Source organism: Ailuropoda melanoleuca, chromosome 13 (genome assembly GCF_002007445.2).
Source record: "Ailuropoda melanoleuca isolate Jingjing chromosome 13, ASM200744v2, whole genome shotgun sequence".
Classification (NCBI taxonomy): Eukaryota; Metazoa; Chordata; class Mammalia; order Carnivora; family Ursidae; genus Ailuropoda; species Ailuropoda melanoleuca.
In genome coordinates, this window is record NC_048230.1 from 2,855,749 (window position 1) to 2,877,236 (window position 21,488).

The 21,488-nt window shown below is 47.0% G+C and overlaps 1 protein-coding gene across 2 annotated transcripts; it reads left to right on the top strand.

The window, feature by feature from the left end:
* Positions 1-13,525: 13,525 nt before the first annotated feature.
* TIMM22 (translocase of inner mitochondrial membrane 22) lies at positions 13,526-19,761 on the top strand. 2 transcript variants are annotated; one of them, XM_034640592.1, is made up of 4 exons: positions 13,526-14,064; positions 15,529-15,683; positions 17,356-17,428; positions 19,038-19,761. In XM_034640592.1, exons 1-4 carry the CDS (start codon positions 13,827-13,829, stop codon positions 19,112-19,114), a joined length of 543 nt encoding a protein of 180 aa, XP_034496483.1. In that variant the 5' UTR covers positions 13,526-13,826; the 3' UTR covers positions 19,115-19,761. The 2 variants fall into 2 exon arrangements, with proteins under 2 accessions (XP_034496483.1, XP_002912345.1); XM_002912299.4 differs by having other exon boundaries at positions 13,530-14,064; positions 15,529-15,725.
* The last annotated feature ends 1,727 nt before the right edge of the window (positions 19,762-21,488 follow it).

Genomic DNA, 21,488 nt, shown 5'->3' on the forward strand with positions numbered 1-21,488 from the left:
ACATTAACTTATTAGATATCTTTTAAAATCCTGAAAGTAGAGGCCCCTGGCAGGCTCAGTTGGTAGAACCTGCCTTTTGACCTAAGGGTCATGAGTTCAAGCCCCACATTGGACATAGAGATTACTTATTTAAAAAAAAAAAAAGGAAAAAAGTCCTGAAAGTAAGTTAAAAATCCTTGTTTTCTCACCCGTATCATATTTGAAATACCCATTGGTGGGTTACATTAGGCACCACTGAAATCATGTGAGATAGACAGATCCTATGTTCTGACATTTTCAAATGAACGCTGAAGAGGTATAAAAGGACTGGAAGCATTTACACCCTATGGAAGCCAAAGGACAAAGTATTTGATGTGGAGCTAGGTGAAGTGGGAATTTGGGGGATTGCAAATTTGGGAAAATAGTGAAGTTACTATTAGAATACTTAACTTTGGTATACTAGGTGCAAGTCTGATATAAAGAGGCAGTTTGTTCAGGATTTCACTTTTATTATTTTACAGAAAAGCACTTTCCACTGGAGTATGTCCAAACCAGCATCTGGCACCTGGGAAAGTGAGAATTTGAACATACTGCGCATGAAATATGAATAAAATTTAGAGAATTGTTGGTGCAGCAGGCCTTGGTTAGAAGCCAAATAGCACAGCTGCCTTTTAAAGGGGTGTGGAAAGAGGAGATTCGCAATAGAAATGATTCCAAAATCATAATTCTAGTGGGTGTTTGTTACAAGAAGTCCAAGGAGACTCATTTGGCTTCCTGTAAAGAATAGCCAACATCCTTTGGCTTGTGAAAAGCACTCTCTCTGCTTATGCAGTTCAAGAGACCCACTTATAGATAATGTCCCTACTGGTACTTAGCTAGCTGTATTATATGAATTGACTGGCTATTCTTTTTATTTATTTATTTATTTATTTATTTATTTATTTATTTATTTATTTTATTTGTCAGAGAGAGAGTGCACGCACAAGCAGGGGGAGCAGCTGGCAGAGGGAGAAGCAGGCTCCCCACTGAGCAAGGAGCCTGAGCCGAAAGCAGACGCTTAACTGACTGAGCCACCCAGGCGCCCCTGGCTATACACATACACATATACATGTCACCTTCAAGATTTTTAAATCACATTCTTTGGTCTTCAGGTATAATAGCAGATGTGCACAAAGATGTGCGTATATAGATATTTACTGATATGCTGGTGAAATCAGAAAAAGGGGAAAATTGGAAAGAGTCAAACTGTGTATCAACAAAGATGATTAAATCATACCGCATTCATCATTTGAAATACAATCTAGTCATTGAAAAGAATGAAAATTCAATGTACACTGTATTAGTCCATGTTCTTCAAAGAAACAGAACCAATATCTATGGTGATTTATTATAAGGAATTGGCTCATTTGATTAGGGAGGCTGAGAAGTCCCACAGTCTGCAGCTAGCAAGCCGGACCTCGGAGAGCTGATAGTAGAATTCCAGTCTGAGTCCAAAGGCCTGAGAACCAGGAGAGCTGAAGTTACGTCTGAGTCCAAAGGCAGGAGAAGATCGATGTCCCAGCTTGGAGACAGGCAAGAGAACAAATTCTCCCTTATCTCACTTTTTTGTTCTGTTCAGGCCTTCCTCCAATTAAATGAGACCCACATGGGAGAGGGCAATCTCCTGATTCACATCTTAATCTCATCCAGAAATCCCCTCACAGACACACCCACCCTAATGTTTAACCAAATATCTGGGCACCTTGTGTCCCAGTCAAGTTGATACATAAAATTAAACATCACAAGTCAACCCCTTTTGTGGACTTGGCACCCATATGCATCTCCTTAAACCATGCTTACTCTCCAAATAAAGACAATAACAATATTGTAATTCCACCTACCGTGATACAAATACCCTGTGTAGAACTAAAAATGCACTAACGCTTTACCCAGTAGAGGAGATAAAGTCCTTCAGTGATATTTACTCTTCTCCTTGTCCTGTAACTTGAATACAATAATGTTAAATTAACAATCCTTAAACACATCTTATAATACATTATAAGGGAATAAGAGAGGGAAGAAACGAAGACGTTTGCCAAACACATATATAAACACACATATGCATAACAATATAAGAAGGAAATACTCATGACAATTATAGCTCTCATATCTACAACTGGTCACGTGGTCACAGCTAGTATTATTACTATCTTTTTCTCCTAACCTTCTTGTATTTCCTTTGTCTTCAGCAAGCACCTCAGCTGGTCTTGTTTCTTTACCGGGTGGAGTGACTCCAATCTTCATTCCTGAAGGGTCTGGGCCATTAGTAGTCCCGCCTGGATTAGGTTGTTGTAGTTTTCCATTGACCTTAATCACAGGGTATGCCCTCAAGGAGCTCCTCTATCCCAAACATAATCTTCCTCACCTCCGTTGTGGAGTAGGGGTCCAATTTCTCCTTGATAGACAGGATCAATCACCCGGCCAGCAGAGCAGCACCCTTCTTTGCCTGCTGGTTCAGAAGCATGAAGAGCCCCCCCCCCCAGTGGCTAGATAGCAGTCTTAACTTTCAGGGCAATGGGATCATTGTTGTGTTTCCTCGTGTAAGCATCCCTCCCTTTGGAATGATGACCCCCAGGCCAGGAGAGCACAAAGTTGTGCAAACAAGAAGCAAAAGTTTTGCCAGTGGGTAACTAGGTGTAATAATTAGTGGCGCCCCATCCCATTTCTTTCCCTTGATTCCTGGACCCATGAATATATTGGACACCAGTTCAGAGCATACACAGCCTTTTAGAGAATCTTCCCCCACCCTGCAAGGTATTGCCAATGAACGAGCGCTATAAACTGAAACTTCAGTGTTGGTGAGACTGGTGAGAAACACGGTAGGACCAGTGAATTCTGTGAGCACGGGGTAGTAGGAACAAAACACTACCCCTTCCCTGATGGAAAGAATCCGAAGGAACGGAGCGGCCCCCGGGTAGCGGGCTGATGGCCGCAGTGCCGTACGGGACACTTGGTGCTGGTCTCTGCTGCTGGAAGGTCTGGCACTTGGCAGTGGCCACAGCCAACTCAGCTTCGGGGGGTGGAAGTTCATGTCGCCGAGCACATGCATAACCTCCCGCCCTGCCCGCATGGCCACTTTGTCCGTGAACCGATCGGGCAATGACAGGAGTAATTGCGGAAGGAGGTCAATTAATAGCCACAGAATGGGTCATCCTATCTACTTGATTATTAAAATCTTCCTCTGCTGAGGTCACCCTTTGGTGAGCATTCACAGGAGACGCAAATATCTTCACATATTTTTGTCCGTTCAGAGAGGTCTGCCCACATAACTTCCCCCAAAGTTTCTGGCCACCAATTTTCTAATCGCACCCTTTCCAGTCCCCCACCCTTCATCCAAACCATTAGCCACATGCCATGAATCACTATATAATCTCATATCTGGCCTTACTTCTTCCAAGCAAAATGAATAAGCAGGCGCACTGCTCAGAGTCCTGCCCACTGCTTAGAAGGCATTATAGCAGGAGTAGGGACCACGGATTTGGGCCACTTCTTCATGTAGCTGACTTGTGCCTTCTGTTTGATGATGGAGTGTTCCTGTGCATGCCCAGCTCTATGGCTTGGTGGGTCGGCTCACACCCACTTCATGACGGACACCCAGGTAGCATGGTAACTGGGTGGCCCATGGTCAAGCGTTGAGCCTCCATTAAGACTCAGGAGCAGGCCAAGTGTTGTTTCTCAAATGGAGAGAGTACTGTTTGTCAGATACCATTATTTAGGGCGCCGGGGTGGCTCTGTTGGTTAAGTGTCTGACTCAGTTTTAGCTCAGGTCATGATCTCATGGGTTCTGGGATTAAGCCCCGTGTTGGGCTCCCCACTCAATGGCGAGTCTGCTTGAAGATTCTCTCCCTCTGCCCCTTAACCCACTCTCTTTCGCTCTCTTTCTACACAAATAAAGGAAGAAATCTTTTAAATTTTTTATTCTTTTTTAGGTTTTCTTTTTTTGACAGAGAGAGAGACAGAGAGCACAAGCAGGGGCAGAGGAGAGACAGATGGAGAAGCAGACTCCCCGCTGAGCAGGGGGCCCAACATGAGGGTCCCAGGATCCTGAGATCACGACCTGAGCCAAAGGCAGATGCTTAACAGACTGGGCCACCCAGGTACCCCAGAAAGAAATCTTTTTTTAAAATACCATTATTCACAGAGAGTGGCAGGGCTTTGCTCAAAAATCTTAAGGGCTCACCTACAGGGGTCTGCCAGAAGTTCCCCACAGCATCCCTGTCTGCCGCTGACCTTCAAGCCCCATTGGACCTGCTGGCCTGTATGGCCTAAGTGGCAGAGCAGCTCAGCAGGCAGCCCGGACCTGTTGCTGAGACTTCTCTTGTCCTGGGCGCACTCAAAATTAGCAGCTTTGGGGGGCACTCAGTAAATGAGTCAGAGTAGCAAACCCAACTGAGGAATGCACTGCCTCCAAGTAGCTGGGCCCATTGTGGCCCAGTCAAATGGACCCATAAACTTAACCACCACATACACTAATACGGAACAGCTCTATGACGTAGCATGAGAGAAAGTAAGGTGCAGAATAGGTAGGAAATACTAAGCAATCACTTGTAAATTTCTAAGTGGAGAAAAATTTATACATGCACACATAAATATGCTTACATATGGATGAAATATATCTGGAAAGACATTTAAGAAATAGCAACAGGCTGCTTGGGGAAGGAAATTGAGGGACTGGAAATAGAAGTGAGAAAACTAGCCCAAGAAAAAAATACTTTTTGAATTTTCAAATAAGAACTTATTCAAAAGACAAGATACTGTAAGTGGAGAAAAAAATATTAAAGGACATCAGGACATCTCTGAATGAAAGAAAAAAAGGTCTCATACAAAAAAAATTCAGGGGCGCCTGGGTGGCACAGCGGTTAAACGTCTGCCTTCGGCTCAGGGCGTGATCCCGGTGCTGTGGGATCGAGCCCCACATCAGGCTCCTCTGCCATGAGCCTGCTTCTTCCTCTCCCACTCCCCCTGCTTGTGTTCCCTCTCTCGCTGGCTGTCTCTATCTCTATCAAATAAATAAATAAAATCTTTAAAAAAAAATTCAAATTCCATTGTAAAAAGAACTGCCAAAATGAACATTTTGAGTATAAAAGTATTCCAAGTCCACTTCGTTCAAAAAATAATTGATTCAACAAATTTCGAATCAAGATGTATTCAAACAAAAAATGTATTTCGTTCAACTGAGAGTTTCCTGTAAAAGATTTTACCTATAGATTAATGTTGTATTACAGATTTTACATGTGTTTTATCTGTTCCTTTAAAAAAAAAAGATTTACTTATTTTTTTAGAGAGAGAGAGAGCAAGAGAGCATGGGCGCTAGCGGGCTGGGAGGGGCAGAGGGAGAGAATCTCAGGCAGACTCCCTGCTCAGCTCGGAGCCCAATGTGGGGCTCCTCTTGGGGCTCCCTATGGGGTTCCCCAAAGGGCTTGATCCCACGACCCATGGGATCGGGATCTGAGCTGAAACTAAGAGTTGGTCACTTAACTGACTGAGCCACTCAAGCGCCCCATTATCTGTTCCTTTTGTTAAAAGGTGGTCTTTTTTGCAGATCAGCTGATAAGGGAAATTCCTTGACAGAGAGTTGAGTGGAGATGTGATGAGGGTCATGACGAGGTGTGGTGCTTATCTTGCTGGCACCAACTTCATAGGTAACTTTGGGAAGTCACCATTACTGTGCTTTTTATCGTTCATGCCATCCCTCAGCAAAGCCGGAGGAGCCCCCTAGTTCCTGAAGCCTTCTAGCACTTTTCTGAGTTGGAAGTGTGAGGTGTGAGAAAAACATTATGCATATTTCCATCGCCTCCAATGCCTCTCAGATCAAACCGGGATCACAGCTCAGCATCGCTGTGACCCTATTGTAGACACGGCCAGGGGATGATTCATGAACCGAGTCTGAAGTGGGTCCTAACAATCCATCAGGCTGCCAGACTGTTCGCCAAGTCTCCAATGGCTTTTTGTAAGCAAAGCCAAAGCAACAGCCCAAGAGATAGTAAGCAAATCTGGATTGTTGGTGTGAGTGAGGAAGTAAAACCTCCAAACAATTATGCTGGGGGAGAAATCTGTTCCAGAACATTAAGACCACCCACCAGAATCAGGCTACGGTCTCAGGATCTGCCACTGGAAACAGCACAGGATACCGATGCTCTCACCATGGCTACCTTAGGTAAGAGTCAAAAAAGAATCAAGAGATAGGGCGCCTGGGTGGCTCAGTCAGTTAAGAGCCTGCCTTCAGCTCAGGTCATGGCATGATCCCAGGCTCCTGGGCTCCCTGCTCAGCGGAGAGCCTGCTTCTCCCTCTCCCTCTGCCCCTCCCGGCCCGTGTGCACACGTGCGCTCTCTCTCTTTCTTTCAAATAAATAAATAAAATCTTTTAAAAAAAGAATTAAGAAATAATAATAATAAATATTTTCTAACAATTGTCCTTGACCGAGGACAAGGCACAAATCAAAAAGGCCGAACTCATCTCTCAAACACTACAGACCACCAGTTATTAAGAATGATTCTGAGCTATCACTTCTAGATCCAAACGAGATAGGGAAAGCAAACAAATGGGAATGGAAATGTTCAAATGAGAACTGAACGTGGCCTGAAGCCGATCTGTCTTCTTGGGCACAAGCTATAAAAGCAACATATTGAGTTGAGGTTTTCTCCTGGCACGGAGGAGAATTCTGAGCAGGGAACTAATCACGTTTCTGTGCTGAACGATCGCTCTGGATGGTTTGGAGAAGAGCTAGGTCGTAGGTATGAAGAACAATTAAAATCCTACTAAATGAAAACTGACCAGAGCCCAGACCATGGCAGTGGCAATGAATTATAAAGTGAAGGGATGGATTTGATAGCTATCTAGATGGTACACGGGGGATGCAGGAAGCAAGGCGTCTAAGACTAATCGAGTTCACAGAAGCACCATTCACCTAGATGGGAAACTCAGGAAGAGTAGGTTTGTGGAGGAAATAAGTTCTCACTTAGATCCACCCGAACCCGGTAGCCCCCTAGAAGCTTCTATCTGTGGGTGCGCAATAAAAGCCACATGCCCTTATGCGAACTCTCTGGTCTCTCTCTCCGATCTGCTCCCCTGGCCTCAGGGAGCCTGATTTGGGATCCGACTTATTTTTTTCCTAAGTGTTCCCCTCTGGGTTCAGGCTCTTCTGTGCTTTGTGAGGCCTCCTACAGGGCTTCTGCTCCCAGTTCACAGACAAAAGCATTTCCTGCCAACCCCCACACTGGTGATGCCTCCTGAGACCTCAGAGAGCCCACCTTGGGCCAAAGTCCCTTCTCCTGGGTAGGGATGGAGGGACGGAAGTTTTTCTCTAAACCCAGGTTGGCCTCAGCATTCCGAGTCCTGGACCTGCTTCCAATCTGACCAACTCTTCTTGTCCATGGGAGGTTCCCATGTCTGAGCAAGCCATCCAATGCCTGGCTCTTACTCTGCTCTCTGGTCAGAAGTCCACCTGGCAGTGTTCCTTGCAGACAATAGTGCTCCTGAGTGACGGGTGATGAGCTGTGAAGAAGCTCTAACAAGAAATATAGAACTCCACTTGCCCTGCCTGGGCCGTGGCCCCAGCAAAGCGGCACGCCTGCTGTGCCCCTCCGGTAAAAGCTTGTTCTCAACCCAGAGGATCTCCAGGCTTTCTCACTCAGCCCTGAAAGTAACATTAGGACATGGGACTGTGCAGTAGTGCCCCAGCCCCGTCTTGCAGCCCTGGATGGAAATCATCTCATGCAGCCTTCTCACATGACCACTGTCGACTTAGAGGCACCTTCCATCTTTTTGGCCAGCATCGTCTGAGAGTCCCTGGTATGTGCCTGCCACAGCACGGCCTCCAGGCGAAGAGCGAGAAGTGTACTTAAAATCCCCAGAGGAGGGGCACCTGGGTGGCTCACGTAGTTAAGCGTCTGCCTTTGGCTCAGGTCATGATCCCGGGGCCTCAGGTCGTGATCCCAGCGTCCTGGGATCGAGCCCTGAGCAGGGTCCTGGGATGGAGCCTGCTTCTCCCTCTGCCCGCCTCCTGCTTACGCACTAGCTCGCTATTGCACTTTCTCTCTAATAATAAATAAATCTTAAAAAGAAAAAAAAAAAGCCACAGAAGAGCTCCTGGTCCACATTTTGTCCACACAAGGGATCCAAAATAATACCAAACATGGCATTACATTCATGGATGTGAGAAGCCCCCTTTCTCTCTTTTTTTTTTTTAAGATTTTATTTATTTATTTGACAGAGATAGAGACAGCCAGCAAGAGAGGGAACACAAGCAGGGGGAGTGGGAGAGGAAGAAGCAGGCTCATAGCAGAGAAGCCTGATGTGGGGCTTGATCCCAGAACGCCGGGACCACGCCCTGAGCTGAAGGCAGACGCCTAACCGCTGTGCCACCCAGGCGCCCCTCCCTTTCTCTTTTTTATAATTATTAGTCATCTCTACACCCAACATGGGGCTCAAACTCACAACCCTGAGATCAAGAGTTACATGCTCTACAGACTGAGCCAGCCAGGTACCCCAGAACCCCTCTCCTTCTAATTATCAGTCAGGAACATTCACCATTTCCTGAGACTTTCCTACATATTTCCAGCAGTTCATGTCTTACTTTTCTGCCCTATGACCCCTCAATTCCTGGTTTCCTCCGAAATGGGAAGGTGTTCTCAGTCTCCAAAGCTTGGTGGCCGTGAGTGCTATGCTGTCAGATATAGAACAGCAACGACAACAAAACAGCTCTGACTCACAGCATGTACTGATGTCCATGGTGTGAATGTCATGGCCAAATTCAAGCTACCAATGTGATGTCACTGATTGCAAAGTGGAGAAGAAATGCCGGCGATACCCCATTCCATAGCATTCTTTTCTTTTCTTTTCTTTTCTTTTCTTTTCTTTTCTTTTCTTTTCTTTTCTTTTTCTTTTCTTTTCTTTTCTTTTCTTTTCTTTTCTTTCTTTCTTTCTTTCTTTTTCTTTCTTTCTTTCTTTCTTTCTTTCTTTCTTTCTTTCTTTCTTTCTTTCCTTCCTTCCTTCCTTCCTTCCTTCCTTCCTTCCTTCCTTTCTCTCTCTCTCTCTTTCTTTCTTTCTTTCAAGATTTTATTTATTTATTTGACAGAGAGAGAGCACAAGCAGGGGAAGCGGCAGAGAGAGAGGGAGAAGCAGGCTCCCCGTGGAGCATGGAGCCCAATGTGGGGCTTAATCCCAGTACCCTGGGATCATGATCTGAGCTGGAGGCAGATGCTTAACTGACTGAGCCACCCAGGAGCCCCTTGCTTTATTTTTTTAAAACAAATAATTTGTCCTTTAAAAAAAGTTTCTTTTAAATAATCTCTACCCCCAACGTGGGGCTCGAACTCACAACCCCAAGATCAAGAGTCACATGCTGTACCCCGACTAAGCCAGCCAGGTGCCCCCCACCCTATTCATACTTCTAACAAATCCCTCTCTGCTGTGGGAGCAGGCCGGGGATGGTTTCTGTCACTTACAGCAAAGATAATATTTACTCTGTGGCTTAGAAAATTCTGGTCAGAGAGCAGAGGAGGCTCCTTCCTATTTGCTAGGCCAGAAGTTAATTAGTTGGCTCCTTTTTTGCTTGTTATCTTGAAGTTTTAGAACCTTAAGAGATAAGGATCAGTAAAGGAAGTTTTCCAGAAGTCTCCATCTTTTGCTGTCAGTAATAAAGCACTGATTATTTATGAACAATGAAATTAGCTATGCTGCTTTCTCAGAAAGGTTTATTTTGTTCTTTTTGCTTCAAAAATCCAAACAGTAGAGAACTTATCCTGCCTCTCTTAGAGGGTGTACCGAAAGAGGTTCCTCATGGGACAGGACTTGACCGCTGCCTCCGAGAAGTAGGGTGACTTAACTTCCTTTTGAAAATCCAAATGATTAGATAGAAACCGTTTCCATTATAAATGATTTTCAATCACAACTTTATTTGAGACACCAAAAGTTATTATTATATACGTTAAATATCATCAAGTAACAAGCTAGCCAAATATCTTAGGATTTGGAGAAAAATGTATGAACTTTGCAAAAAACACGTGGTGCTTTTTAGATCCCTTGCTTTTTGTAACTTGAATGGGTATTCCCTTTAGAAAGAAAAGGCCAAGCCATGTGGAAGAAGGCTTGTGGGACACTGGTGACAATTTACCAAACCCATCCCTTCAAAGATGCAGGAAGGACTGCATATGGCAAATAACCGGCTTGGCTTTGCAAGTTCATGTTTGTTCCGACAGGCTGTGGGCACACCCATGGTACCTCTCAAATTTTGAGCAGTTACCTCCCATCCCAGGGTTTACAATGATCTGGGGGGGTGCGCCTCTCCCCCCGGACACTTCCAAGTTTACCAGCCAAAGCCTCTGAACAGAAATCTAGAGGACCAACAAGAGTGGGCAACTTTAACCTTAGATCCTCAGCCCGGAAAAACCGGCCGCTGCTTGCCTCTCTTGCTGCTGCCCTGAGAGAGGCTGTATGGGCATCTTGGAGTGAGCTAGGCCTGTCCAGAGGGGACCTTTGGGGAGAGACAAGTGGTATGGCTGTCCACCCAGGTAAGGGCAGCCTCTGCCCAGGTGTGGTGCCTTACCCAACATTCCTCCCTAACCAGCAACTCTAGCCAAACGGGTGTGCTGGTGGCCCTATGTTAAAGTGAACACCTTGCCTTATGCGACCAGATGTGACAGGCAGTGCAAGGATGTACCAACTCTTTTTTTTAAAAAAGATTTTATTTATTTATTTGACAGAGATAGAGACAGCCAGCGAGAGAGGGAACACAAGCAGGGGGAGTGGGGGAGGAAGAAGCAGGCTCATAGCAGAGAAGCCTGATGTGGGGCTTGATCCCAGAACGCCGGGACCACGCCCTGAGCTGAAGGCAGACGCTTAACCGCTGTGCAACCCAGGCGCCCCAAGGATGTACCAACTCTTAATTCCTGAACATCCTTGGATTTCCCCTCTGACCGACACTTCTCACCCGAAGACAAAGCCATACTTGTGATGCTGGTGGATATTGTCACCTTCTCAGGCCGCTTCAGCTTTCTGCTCCAGCCCAGCTCCAGACACTTCTTAGTACCTTCTCCTTCCATGAACTTCTCAGACTCCATATTTCCATCCTTAGCTCCCAGAAATCCTCTGGGTTTGGAGGACATGGGCCTAGGCCCTTTATTTTACTTATTTAATTTTTAAGATTTATTTTATTTATTTTAGAGAGAGTGCACACGCACAGGGGTAGGGACAGAGGGCAAGGGAAAGCAGATTTCAAGCAGGCTCTGTGCTGAGTGCGGACCTGATGCGGGGCTCAACCTCATGACCCTGAGATCACGACCCCAGCTGAAACCAAGAGTCGGATGCTTGACTCACTGGGCCACCAGGCGCCCCAAATTTCCCTTAAATACAAAGTCACTTGTCCAGCAGCCACTATCCACAGTGCATCAGTTGGCTACTCAGAATATCTATGAGGCCGCACCACCTGCTGGTGACAGGACTATTCAGACTACTTACTCCCTGTTACCAAATTCACATACGCTTCAAATCCACATAGGACACAATGCACTTCTCCACTGGGACCTCTTCATTCTATCCCACTCATGCTGTTTCTTTTACTCATGGGCTCCAGTGACATGCTGAGCCAACTACAGGCCAGCTGGGGACTCTTGGACACCTGGAATGAGATGCGAACTGACCTCTCTCCCATTCAGCACCTACTCTCTGGCGTCCTTCAAGTGAGGAATCCTCCCCTCAGCATGTTCTGACTTCTTCCTACAACACTCCCCGTGAATCTAATTCATCTTTAACTGTCCCCTGTTCTCCCTGACCCACTGAGATGCTCCCGCCGTAGCCTTGGGGCCAGGACAGACAACCCGGGCTAGGGAAGCAAACTGTAATGTGAGACTGCTGGACTCCAGGGCCAGAGAGTGTCCCTAGACTACCGGCAGAGGCTCAGCCCAGGGAAACAGACATGGGAGACCACTTTTCACTTTCAGAATATGCTTGAAGAGTTTCAAGCTCTCCATCAGCTGAAACACATTCCACTTACGGAAGGAAATGGATGGGTGGAGAGAGACGCCAGTGCAGTGCCTGTAACTGTTCTCTCTCCAACTCTGATCCAGGCCAAGGATCCAAGGATGTTCCATAAAATGCTCCCTCCTTCATGGACCTTGGCCACATGGAATTTCTTCATGTGCTGACCTGGATCTCACCTGAACTCTAATATAGATCCTTTGTCTGGGGATTGATTATTGCTCTCTAAGTAGTTCCATGCATTAATTATTTAGACTGTTCCTTGCTTTCCAAGGCCAACTTACCTGGAACTTGCTTGAGGGGGGCGGGTTGCAACCCAATTTCTCTCAGATCCAGCTGTGGGTCTTAAGACCTCGGTATATATCAGAGCCCTGGGTTCCTCATTCGTCTGGAAGGAAAGGGCAGTTGGAAGGGCATGTTGAGTTAGAGGTGCTTATGGGAAATGGTCTGGTTCTTGTGTTTAGGAGAAAGGTCTAAGCCGGAGATAAAGATTTCAGATCACTACTGCATGAAGGTGGAGTAGAAGCCACAAGGATGAGTTGCTCAGGTAGAATGAGCTGCGTGAGAAGAGAGTGAAGGATGAAGCCATGAGAGGACCAACAAGAAAAGGCCAGGAAGAGGTGCCTGCAAAGGAGATCGGGCAACTGGAGAGGCGTAGCAAAACTAGGACAGAGACGCTCCACCAAAAATATGAAGAAACTTCAGACAAGGAGGAAAGAGTCAACATGTCAAATGCAGTGGAGGGAAGTCTAGTAAAATGAGGTCTGAATTAGATTCAGCAACTGGGAAGTCATGGGGGACCTCTGGACCAGCTCATTCAGTGGCTTAGTGCAAACAGAAGCAGGGTGAAGCATATGCCATGCTCTTGGGCACAGAGAACTCTGGGTACCAAAGTTCTCTGCCAATGTTAACTGGCTAGGCTCACCACCTGTTTCCATTTATGTTTCTCTTAGCTAAAACACCCAAATACATTGCTAGTCTGGAGCAATGCACTAGCTTAGGGTCTATTTTAAAAACTACTGCAAACGTTTGTCTGGGTTCATATACAGTACTATCTTACAATTGGTTTCACATAATATAAACTTAGCTTTCCAGGGCAATGCTAGTCCCACATCACCAATTCCACTGACAGCAGCAACTGGCTGCAGTAGCAGCAGCCCCAGCCTTGCGCTCTCCATCTGGCCAGTCGTCTCAATCTCCTACCACCGTCCCTGATTTTTCTTACACTTGGCTAGTTTCGCTCATTTGTTCACTCATTTGTTGGGCCCCTTCTCTCTCCAAGGTTTAATTGTCAAACAAAACATATATTGCATACAATTATACCACGCTTTCACGTTTATTTACAAAGCGCCTTCCACCATTGACCTCTGTAAGGAATGCTTAAGCTGGAAGGGGAGTGGCGGGGCGCGCGCGCCCCCTACCGTGGCCCTGGAGCTCTGCAGCCTCGCGGGCGCGCTACCGCTCCCCCACCCGCTGTCGGGAGCTCGGGAGGAGGCGGCGAGGTGAGTGCCCACGCAAAGCCTCCTGGGAATGCCTGGCCTACAAATCCCTGTACCCACCGCGCTGCAGCCGCGAAGAAGGGGGAGCTTTCTGGTGACTCTAAATCTTGATGCTGCACAAGTCTGATTCAGTATTCACAAGAGGCTTTTGGGGAACATGATATCTCCTTCGCCGGATGCACGAACGGACTTTGCTGCCGCGGTTTCAGACTTGTTGTTTGTGGCGAATGTGCCGTTGCGTCGCAGAGGCTAGGCGCGCAAGGCCTTAACGTGAAGCTTGCGGAATCTGCTGTGGGAAGACAAACGCCAGGGTTTCTCGGGCAACTACTGTCATGGCGGCGACTGCCCCCGGTGTGGGGGCCTCCGCGCCCGAGGCGGCGGGGTCCGCCGAAGCCCCGCTGCAGTACAGCCTTCTCCTGCAATATCTGGTGGGCGACAAGCGTCAGCCTCGGCTCCTGGAGCCCGGTAGCCTGGGCGGGATTCCGAGCCCGACCAAGAGTGAGGAACAGAAGATGATCGAGAAGGCGATGGAAAGCTGCGCCTTCAAGGCAGCGCTGGCCTGCGTGGGAGGTGAGGCAAGACTAGGGGGCCCTTTGGGAGGCTGAGGGCTTGGACGGCAGCGGGGTCCTCTGTCAAGAAGACCACGCGGCTGGGAGGCGAGGAGCTTGTGGACCTCGAGCTTGACTACACCCCTGCTGCGATCCGTGAACTCGAGTAACCCTTCTCTAGGCCCTGAGGTTAGTTTTCGCCTCCGGAAATTGGATCAGAAAATCGGTACTATATGGGTCGGGGCCTGGAGGTTGGTTATAAAATGGTTGACTTCATTCATTCGTTGATTCGCTTTTAAATAAGTATTCTTTCGACAAAGTATTACAAATAACCATCACGTGCTGGGCGGTGGAGGGACAGGGTAAGAGACCAGAGCCTGGTTCTCATGAAGCTAACATTTTAATATATATAGAAGCAAGAGTGTTGAGGAGCCTGGCAGGAAAGTGGAACATAGGGGAAGAGCAGGTGCAAAGGTCTGCCAGGAACCGGCTTCAGGTTTGAAAAACAAAGGCCAGTGTGGCCAGTGTGACCAGATGGCGGTGAACAAGGGGAAAGAAATCTGGAGCCCCCATCCCCCTTTTTAAAACCTTTAGAAGGTTTAAATGTTTGAATATAGGGTGTCCCTCCTGTAAAGCGGTTTGCCATATTTGCAGATGAGTTGAAATCTCAATGAGAATGAAAGACAATCAAGAAACATATAGTGAGTGCAGATGTGAAGTATAGTAGAAAGGAAGGAGAGGCGTATTTTTTTGGTTTGGGGAAGGCTACAAGAGGTGACTGCAGGTGTGTCTTGAAGGGTGGAGAGAATAGGGGTAGACAAAGAGGAAGGGAAATGCCCTTTCAAATTGGGGGTGGAGTTGGGGATTTGGACTTTTTGCTTTTAGGCATTAGGGCAGTAATTGATGCACATGACGATCCAGCATGGAGTGGGGCGGAGGAAAGAAAAGTCTGTGGATAGGGAGAGGGTATCCTGCATTTGCTAAACTGAACTCAGTGAGGCCTGATGACAACTATGAATGTCACCATCAAAGTCGACAGCTGAATGTATGAGTATAGACAGAGAGCAGAAGGTTAAAGATTGAATCTTGAGGAATATTAGAAAATGAAAGGAGGCTGGGGCCCTGGGATCGAGCCTGCATTCTGCTCCCTGCTCAGCGGGGAGCCTCCTTCTCCCTCTCCTCCTCTGCTCGTGCTCTCTATCATTATCTCTGTCTCTCTCTCAAATAAAGTCTTAAAAAAAAAAATGAAAGGAGGAGGAAATCCAAAGGAAGTCAGAGAAGCTGTCATCAAAATAGTTCCTGGCTTGTGTGATGTGGAAACCAGGTAACTGGAGGGTTTGAGTGGTAAGGTAGAGTTGGAGAGCGTACGTAGAGGATGTCCCCTTTGCTGGTGGCCATCCAAAATGTGCTTTTTGAGTATGATGCCCTCATTACAGTAACCCAGAAAACATGCCAAAGAAATCTTCATTTCTGTGTTTGTTTTTAGGATTTGTCTTGGGAGGTGCATTTGGGGTGTTCACTGCCGGCATTGATACCAATGTGGGCTTTGACCCTAAGGATCCTTACCGTACGCCGACAGCGAAAGAAGTTCTTAAAGACATGGGACAGAGAGGAATGTCCTACGCCAAAAATTTTGCCATTGTGGGTGCCATGTTTTCTTGCACTGAGTGTTTGGTAGAATCTGTAAGTGTCTCTGCCTTCTGATAAAGCCTTGCCTGTGCCATCTTATGACTTCTTTTTTTTTTTTTTTAAGATTTTATTTATTTCACATAGAAATAAGAAAGCAGGGGGAGCAGCAGGCAGAGGGAGAGGGAGAAGGAGGCTCGCTGCTGAGCAGAGAGCCCAAGGGGCTCGATCCCAGGACCCCAGGATCATGACCTGAGCTGAAGGCAGATGCTTAACCAACTGAGCCACGCAGGCCCCACCCCCCCAGTGTTATGACTTCTAAAGAGAAATGTTAATTAGAAAGCAGATCAGAGATGTCTGATACTTGGTAGATTGAATTTTCATTAAATAGGCCCCAATGTAAACTTTTTGTGCATTTATTGCGTTTATTTGGGCTTGCATTTTTTTTTTACTTCTCTGTAGGCTAGAATTTGATTAATTTATTTTTTTAATTCTTAAAAATTCTAGTTAGCATACAGTGTAATATTAGTTTCCGGTGTACAATACAGTGATCCCACACTTCCCATACAGCACCCGGTGCTCAGCACACGTGCCCTCCTTGATCCCCATCACCTGTTTCACCCATCCCCCCACCCATCTCCCTTCTGGTCACCATCAGTGCTCTATAGTTAAGAGTCTATTTCTTGGTGTGCCCTTCTCTCTCTCTCTTTCCCTTTGCCCATTTGTTTTGTTTCTTAAATTCCACATGAATAAAATCATATGGTATTTGTTTTTCTGTGACTGACTTATTTCACTTAGCATAATACTCCCTAGCTCCATCCATGACATATCAAATGGCAAGATTTCATTCTTTTTTATGGCTAATACTCCATTGTGTGTGTATATATCTTTATCACATCTTTATCCATTAGTCAATAAATAGATGGACACTTGGGCTGTTTTCATGATTTGGCTATTGTAGATAATGCGGCTATAAACTTCGGGGTGCAGGTGTCCCTTTGAATTGGTATTTTTGTATTCTTTGGGTAAATACCTGGATTGTATGGTAGATTTCTTTTTTTTTTTTTTAAAGATTTTATTTTTAAGTAATCTCTACACTCAACCTGGGGCTTGAATTCATAACCCTGAGCTCAAGAGACACACAACAGAGCCAGCCAGGTGCCCCAAGGGTTCTATTTTTAACTTTCTGAGGAATCTCCGTACTGTTTTCCAGAGTGGTCGTACCAGTTCACGGTCCGACTAACAGTGTAGGGGGTTCCCCTCTCTCCCTGTCCGCACCAACACCTGTTGTTTATTGTCTTGATCGTAGCCACTCTGACAGGTGTGAGGTGATATCTCATTTAATTTTGATTAGCATTTCCCTGGTGATGAGTGATGTTGGGCATGTCGTCATGTGTCTGTTAGAAGTTGGTTAAATGATTTTAACCATGAGCCTTACTGGGGAACCAGAGAAGAGATTGGGGTCACTTCTCAAATGGTGCGCTTGGTTTCAGCACTCTGGCACCACCTGCAGGAAGCTTCCATGAACACATTCAGATTTTAGGAACTATATTTTGGAAAGCAGAAAGGATTGGGTTTCCTTTGGGGAGGGACTAAATTAGCCAGCTAGAAACCCTGTGTTTTTTTTCCCTTAATCATGTTGTCTGGCTTGTTTCTTTGGCTCTAAACTGCACTTCTCCACCCACAGTACCGGGGAAAATCAGATTGGAAGAACAGTGTCATTAGTGGCTGCATCACTGGAGGAGCCATTGGTTTCAGAGGTTAGTAAACAACTCATGCATGGTTTTCTTTGTGGCTTTGGACAACGTGCTGTAGTTGACATTTCCAAACATATGAGTGTTTCAGGGACAGACCAAGGCATATGTGGACACTTGATACTCTTCTCTTCTGACAAGTAAATCACATTTACCTTTGCATTAACCTAATTTTGGAAACTTCTAGTATCTAGATTAGGGTTTTCTCATCTTTGGCACCATTGGCATTTTGGACCACATAAATTTTTGCTAGAGGGAGAGTATGGCTGTCCCGTGCCTTGTAGGATGTCCCGCAGTGTCCCTCGCCTCTTCCCACTAGAAGCTGTAACATCCCTTAGTGGTGAAACTGAAAGTGTCGGATTCCCCCAGGGGACCGAATCACCCGTGGCTGAGAATCACAGGAAGATCTAGATTTTAGGAATAAGAACTGCCCTCACATGGAAAAGATGGGAAGAACTTCCTCCCAGGAAGGAATTTTGAAGTGTGTCGATCTGTAGGATAGGACAGGAGCACGGCTGGGTCTCGTTCAGCCCCGGAGAGCCCGCTGAACCAAATGGCAGGCACTGCTGAACTTTCAGCTCCATGCGTTTCAAATAGTTCAGGCATTTTTCTTTTTTTCTTTTTTTTTTTTTTTTTTAAAGATTTTATTTATTTATTCGACAGAGATAGAGACAGCCAGTGAGAGAGGGAACACAAGCAGGGGGAGTGGGAGAGGAAGAAGCAGGCTCATAGCGGAGGAGCCTGATGTGGCTCGATCCCATAACGCCGGGATCACGCCCTGAGCCGAAGGCAGATGCTTAACCGCTGTGCCACCCAGGCGCCCCTCAGGCATTTTTCTTAATACTATACAGCTGCAGCTTTAATATTGTGTATCAGTTATACGGTAATGTCTTTCTGCAGTGAGGATTCTTAGACTTTTAGCCATTGAAAGCCAGATAGGGATATTCTGGAAATGTCGGGCTATCAGCAGTAAACAACAAAGAAAACAGTTCTCTGCACTTCTCGCTGTTGGCGGGCCCATCAGGAGTGTGGTGTGGGGTGTCAGTGACCTGACTCTCCCAGTGTCCATTGCTAGGCCACTCTCCATCTGCTGTGCCCTGATTTACCCGAAACAAAAAGCCTGTTTTCTCCTTCTCGGAGAGGCAGGATGATTTGCTGTCATTAAAAGCTGCTTCTGCTGCTCAGACAGCCATTTGTGATTTATAAAGTAACTTTTCCTTTGGTCTTCCCATCGCTCAGCTCTGTCAGGGACATTGAGAAGCTCAGCTCCCTCTGAGATTGCTTTGATCACCTTCCCAGGAATTTATTTCATAAACACATCAGGGTAATAGGCCATGTGCTTTCACTTGCTTCCAAGGGCTGGTTCTCTAAGCCAGTTTCCTGCCCATGAGGGGCTATTTCATGAAACTGGAAATCGTCATTTTTTGGAATGTGAAAAGTTGACTGTATGGCTAGATAAAGCCCTGGAGTGGCTTGTGGACACAGCTCCCTGGGAGTCTTGCAGATCCGCTGGGTCGGTTGAGTGACTTAGGGAGTTGACACCGGTGCCTTTGCCACCTAGGCTAGGCTGGACTCGGCGTGCCCCTCCCCAGCATCATTTCTGTTCACTTGACAGCTGGCTTAAAGGCCGGGGTCATCGGTTGTGGAGGTTTTGCTGCTTTCTCTGCTGCCATTGATTATTACCTACGGTGAGAGTTCGTGCCTCCGGGGAAGGACACGGCCGGCCCAAGGTCAGCGCTGCTCTGTGGAGGCCAGTTCCTGTCCCACGGCAGCCCACTCACTTCAGAGACCGCAGACCTTTGTTTTCCCTCACATCGTTGGTGTCGTGAGGGAGCCACCTGGCCGCCGCCACCTCTGAGGAGCCACGTTCTCTGCTTCTGGATTCCAGCCACTCCGTGTGTGGGCTGCGCCATACCAGCCTCTCTTGGGCGCATCGGGAGTGTGTGGATTGTAGGAATTAAGCTCCCCAAGGGTCCAGTCCCGACCGCAGCTGGCCCTCTGGTGGCTTGGTGCGGTGGGACCAGAGGTGACTGGACATGTACCAGGAAGCTCGTCTACTTCGGGACTCCGCGCAGTCGTCCATCTCACATGGCAGGGCAGAGTAAATTTATACTGTCTGACCCATTATGTCATTTTGTTTAGTGTTCTGCTATCTTTGTTAAAAAAAAAATTAGATTACAGTTTAAAAGGTTGGTTGGTTTTTGGAGGGGGAGGGAACAGCGACAGAGTGGGTCTTTGGAGCCGCCCCTGGAGCCAGAGTGGTCCTGTCCCCTTCTCTTCCACTTCCCATTATGAACAATTAAGGCCGTTCATACCATAAAATAAATGAATAAATAAAGGGTTGGTTTATTTTTATTTTCAAATTCCGCGAGTCCCCAAAATGTGGTGCCAGGTGGCCCAGAGATTGGTCATCCAGAAGGGAGAGTGAGAAAGCTCCTGAGAAGTGTGGGAATGTTCGATTCTCAGGGTTTACAGAGTAATGTTTTTCTGAGATTGGCACGTCAGCCAGGGCCTGTCCTCCAAGCAGCCCAGCCCAGCCGTGTCCTAGGACACATTGAAATTCCATGCATAAGCCCTGGCCTCTTCTAAAAACCCTCCTATGGCCGGCTGATGGGAATGCCTACCGTCCGAGCCGCATTGGTTTCAGGCTCTGACCGCTGGACCAGGCCCAGCTCAACGTGAGAAGAGTCCTGCTGTGGTCCTCCTGATGACTCCGTCTGCAGCGACTGGTGAAGATCAGACAGTGGTAAGGGGCTGTTCTCCATTACCCTTGTTCTCCGGTATCAGGTTTTTTTGTTTGTGTGTGTGTGTGTGTTTTTTAACATATTAAGTGTTTTTTTATTTGACCTAATGGCCTTTTTCTGACAATAGCAGCTCAGCCTAATTGTGTGCCCCAGGGCAAAAAAATAGACTTTTGTGGTCGGGATCTGCCGTGAATGCTTCTTCACTCTGGTCCTTGGTGATGACACGAAGGGAATGAGCGCAGGCTTTCCCATGTGGGGCAGGAGGGTAGGCTCAGTGGGGCCGTGAATTCCAGCCACCTTCAGCCAGCAGTAATGTCTCTTGTTCTCTACTGCGCACTAACTCCTTCACCTTTTTTTGCTTTCTTCCCCCCTTTTCTGCTGCCTTCTAGCTTACCCCCCCAGCCCCAACCAATATTCAGACTTGGCTGAGAAGTCCAGATGTCCCAAGTGTGTGTGTATGTGAGTGATAATATCCAGCCTAGCCGGTAGCACCTTCCTCTGGCCGCCCCTGCCGCTTCCTCTGCGGTGAGCGCGAGCTAACGCACAGGGCTTACGTCCTTCTGTGGTGAAGTCTAAGTAACATCCAGGCCAGCCTCACAGGTATGAGGCTTCACTGCTTCTTGGCCCGCTGGAGTATCCTCAGAGGTCTGGGAACAAAGGAGTGTTTCCAATACCGTTGCTAAATCAGTCCCCTGTAAGCACTTTGCGAGGAAGAGCAGACGCTCCTTCCTGGCAGCTGTGGAAGTACTGGGATGCCTGGCATCTTCCAGTAGGCAGCCTGGCGAGGAGGATCGAATGTGCCGAACGAGTACCAGAAATGCTGCCCTTACGACTGTCTTGGAGCAGTTGAGCCCTGGGGCTATCAGTAGCCATCATTTCAATAAGCCAAGCATTGTCCACACTGACTATTCAATCAGAAAAGGAGATGAATAGTTTCCTGTTTTAGATGGCTAAGGAGTCAGTATGAGCTCATAAACCAAACACCAATTTTCAGAGACATCTGTTCCTGATCTCCAGAATAAACATAGTGTCCAATGGCTTCGGCTGGTGGGAACCTATATTAACCCCACTGGCTCTCCTAAGGGGAGGCTGGGCCCCCCGGGGGATCCAGCTTCTCCAACCATCAGACTAGGCCAAAAGGCTGCCCCAAAGACACCCACTTCCAAGGAAAATGTAGAGAAACGTTTACATAAAATAAGCCGCCTCCACTTGGATCGACAACTTGCTGCCGTCTCTTGGAGGGATACTGATGATGGGCAGGTCTTTGGTGGGACCTTTGTCCTTCATGAAAGGATCTGGCTGATAACGGACCTGAAGGCCTC

Bases quoted from the DNA above. Each gene is read 5' to 3' on its own strand.
- TIMM22 (XM_002912299.4), top strand. From the start codon at position 13,827: ATGGCGGCGACTGCCCCCGGTGTGGGGGCCTCCGCGCCCGAGGCGGCG. The intron at 14,065-15,528 runs GTGAGGCAAGAC...GTTTGTTTTTAG, and splicing joins AGCGCTGGCCTGCGTGGGAG to GATTTGTCTTGGGAGGTGCA. The intron at 17,429-19,037 runs GTTAGTAAACAA...TTCACTTGACAG, and splicing joins AGGAGCCATTGGTTTCAGAG to CTGGCTTAAAGGCCGGGGTC.